The 2,500-nt window shown below is 43.8% G+C and overlaps 1 protein-coding gene across 1 annotated transcript in view; it reads right to left on the bottom strand.

Annotated features, from left to right (window-relative positions):
• The window catches only part of LOC143277077 (rho GTPase-activating protein 18-like), a 46,018-nt gene that overhangs the window by 13,486 nt on the left and 30,032 nt on the right, over positions 1-2,500 (bottom strand). Inside the window, exons 8-10 of the mRNA XM_076581816.1 lie at positions 1,981-2,143; positions 970-1,061; positions 135-212 (exon numbers count right to left, since the gene is read on the bottom strand). Of these exons, the coding sequence (XP_076437931.1) occupies positions 135-212; positions 970-1,061; positions 1,981-2,143 (333 nt within the window). The remainder of the gene's footprint in view (positions 1-134; positions 213-969; positions 1,062-1,980; positions 2,144-2,500) is intronic.

The following is a 2,500-nucleotide window of genomic DNA, read 5'->3' as shown; positions in this document are numbered from 1 at the left end:
TCTGACGACGGAAGCTAAAGGTTGGGTCATTCAGACACCCACTGGACATCCGAGGGGTCTGTGTAGAGGAGAAGAGAGGACTGGCCGTACTGAGTGAGTTAACCTGTGACCCACAGAGAGGTGTTTCACCTCACCTTCACACGTGTGACGGAGCCAGGCACTCGCAGAATGCCCTCCGTGGTCACCGCCTCCTTCTGTAGGTGGGTCACCAGCTGGACACAGACATCACACACATTACACAGATTTCATACTGCTGTCAATGGCACAGGTAACAGTCGTGGTCGTCATTGTCATCATCATCAATCACAGACATGACACAGCTCTCACGCTGCTGTCAATGGCACAGGTAAAAGTCATCATCATCATCATCATCGTCATCAGATATTACAGACGTGACACAGTTGTCAGTCACACCTGTGACACACATTTGTCAAGCACACAGGTACAAGAGCTGTCAATCGCACATTGAACAGTCATCATCATCATCAATCACAGACATGACACAGCTATTACACTGCTCTCAATCACGAAGAGAACAAAGCTTATATATATATATATATATACACACACACACACACACACACACACACACACGCACAAACCAAACACACAAATACAAACACACACACACACAAATACAAACACACACACACACAAATACAGACACACAAACCACACACACACACTCACAAACACACACACACACACAAACCACTCACACACACTCCACACAAACCACACACACAAACACACACACACACACACAAACCACACGCACACACACACACACACACACAAACACCACACTCACACAAACCACACACACACACTCACAAACACACACAAACCACACACACACACACAAACACCACACACACACACACAAACCCCAACAACCCAACCCCCTCCCCTCTCCCCCCCCTCCCCCCCACACACAGCAACCTCAGCTTCACAGAACTAGTTACTCACGGCCTGGAAGACGAGAGGCACCTTCACGCCAGGCACACGCTTCTGGTCATGTTCCAACAGCACATGGAGCGGTACGCCAAACAGACCATGGTCTGCAGTCATCACAACACAGAAACTGTGGAGTTCTTCTTCTTCTTCTTCTGTGTTTGTGGGCTGCAACTCCCACGTTCACTCGTACGTACACGAGTGGGCTTTTACGTGTATGACCGTTTTTAACCCTGCCATTAGGCACCCATTTCGGGGGTGTGCATGCTGGGTATGTTCTTGTTTCCATAACCGACCAAACGCTGTCATGGATTACAAGATCTTTAACGTGCGTATTTGATTTTCTGCTTGTGTATACACACGAAGGGGGTTCAGGCACTAGCAGGTCTGCACATATGTTGACCTGGGAGATTGGAAAAATCTCCACCCTTTACCCACCAGGCGCCGTCACCGAGATTCGAATGCGGGATCCTCAGATTGAAAGTCCAACGCTTTAACCACTCGGCTATTGCGCCCGTCATTGTGGAGTTCAGCTTCAGTTCTTCTACTCAAGAAGGCGTCACCTCGTTCAGACTTAAAAAATTCATACACATGTTACACCAGATCTGCTGAGCAGATGCCTGACAGGCAGGGTAACCTAACGTGCTTAGTCAAGCCTTGACTGAATAAAGAAAAATGCATAAACAAATAAATGAATGAATGAATGAATAAATAAATAAACAAATAAATAAACAATAAAAAATAATGAAAACAAAATTAAAACAGAATCAAAATAAGTAAGCAAATAGATAAAGAAATAAAATGAAATGTAGGAGAAAAAAGTGACAATGACAATAATGTTAACAAGCAACTGAAGAAGACAGTGTATCAACACAAAGAAACACACACACACACACAAACCAACACCTGAAGAAGAAAACTTACCAACGCAAACACTCTCTCCCTCTCTCTCTCTCTAACAAACACACACACATATAGTCTCTCTCTCTCTCTCTCTCTCTCTCAAACAAACAAACAAACAACTACCTCTAGCTTTCTTTTTCCGTTTGGCCCGGGAGTACGTGATGTCATAGAGGTCAAAGAGCGCGGTCAGTTCGATGAGAGCCAGAGATCGTATTTTAGGAATGTCCGCCTCGGCAAGGTCACTGATGAAGGTCACCCCCAGAGGGTCGTTCTTGGCTTCAAACAGCTGTGGGAAAATATACTGACATGGACAGTACTGTATAAGTTTCAGTTTCAGTTTTCAGTAGCTCAAGGAGGCGTCACTGCGTTCGGACAAATCCATATACGCTACACCACATCTGCCAAGCAGATGCCTGACCAGCAGCGTAACCCAACGCGGTTAGTCAGGCCTTGAGGAAAAAAAAAAGAAAAGAAAAAAAAAGAGAAAAGGTGAATAAATAATAGATAAGCTTACACAAATAAATAAATAAATAAATAAATAATAACTATAATGTAAAAAATAAATAAATAAATAAGATAACAATGATGATAAATAAGCAAATAGATGTAAAACATGAAGACACACATTCACATATACACCCAC

This window comes from Babylonia areolata, chromosome 33 (genome assembly GCF_041734735.1).
Source record: "Babylonia areolata isolate BAREFJ2019XMU chromosome 33, ASM4173473v1, whole genome shotgun sequence".
In the NCBI taxonomy this organism is placed as follows: Eukaryota; Metazoa; Mollusca; class Gastropoda; order Neogastropoda; family Buccinidae; genus Babylonia; species Babylonia areolata.
The sequence above is the reverse complement of the archived record's forward strand: the minus strand, read 5'-3'. Positions and strand labels throughout refer to the sequence as shown.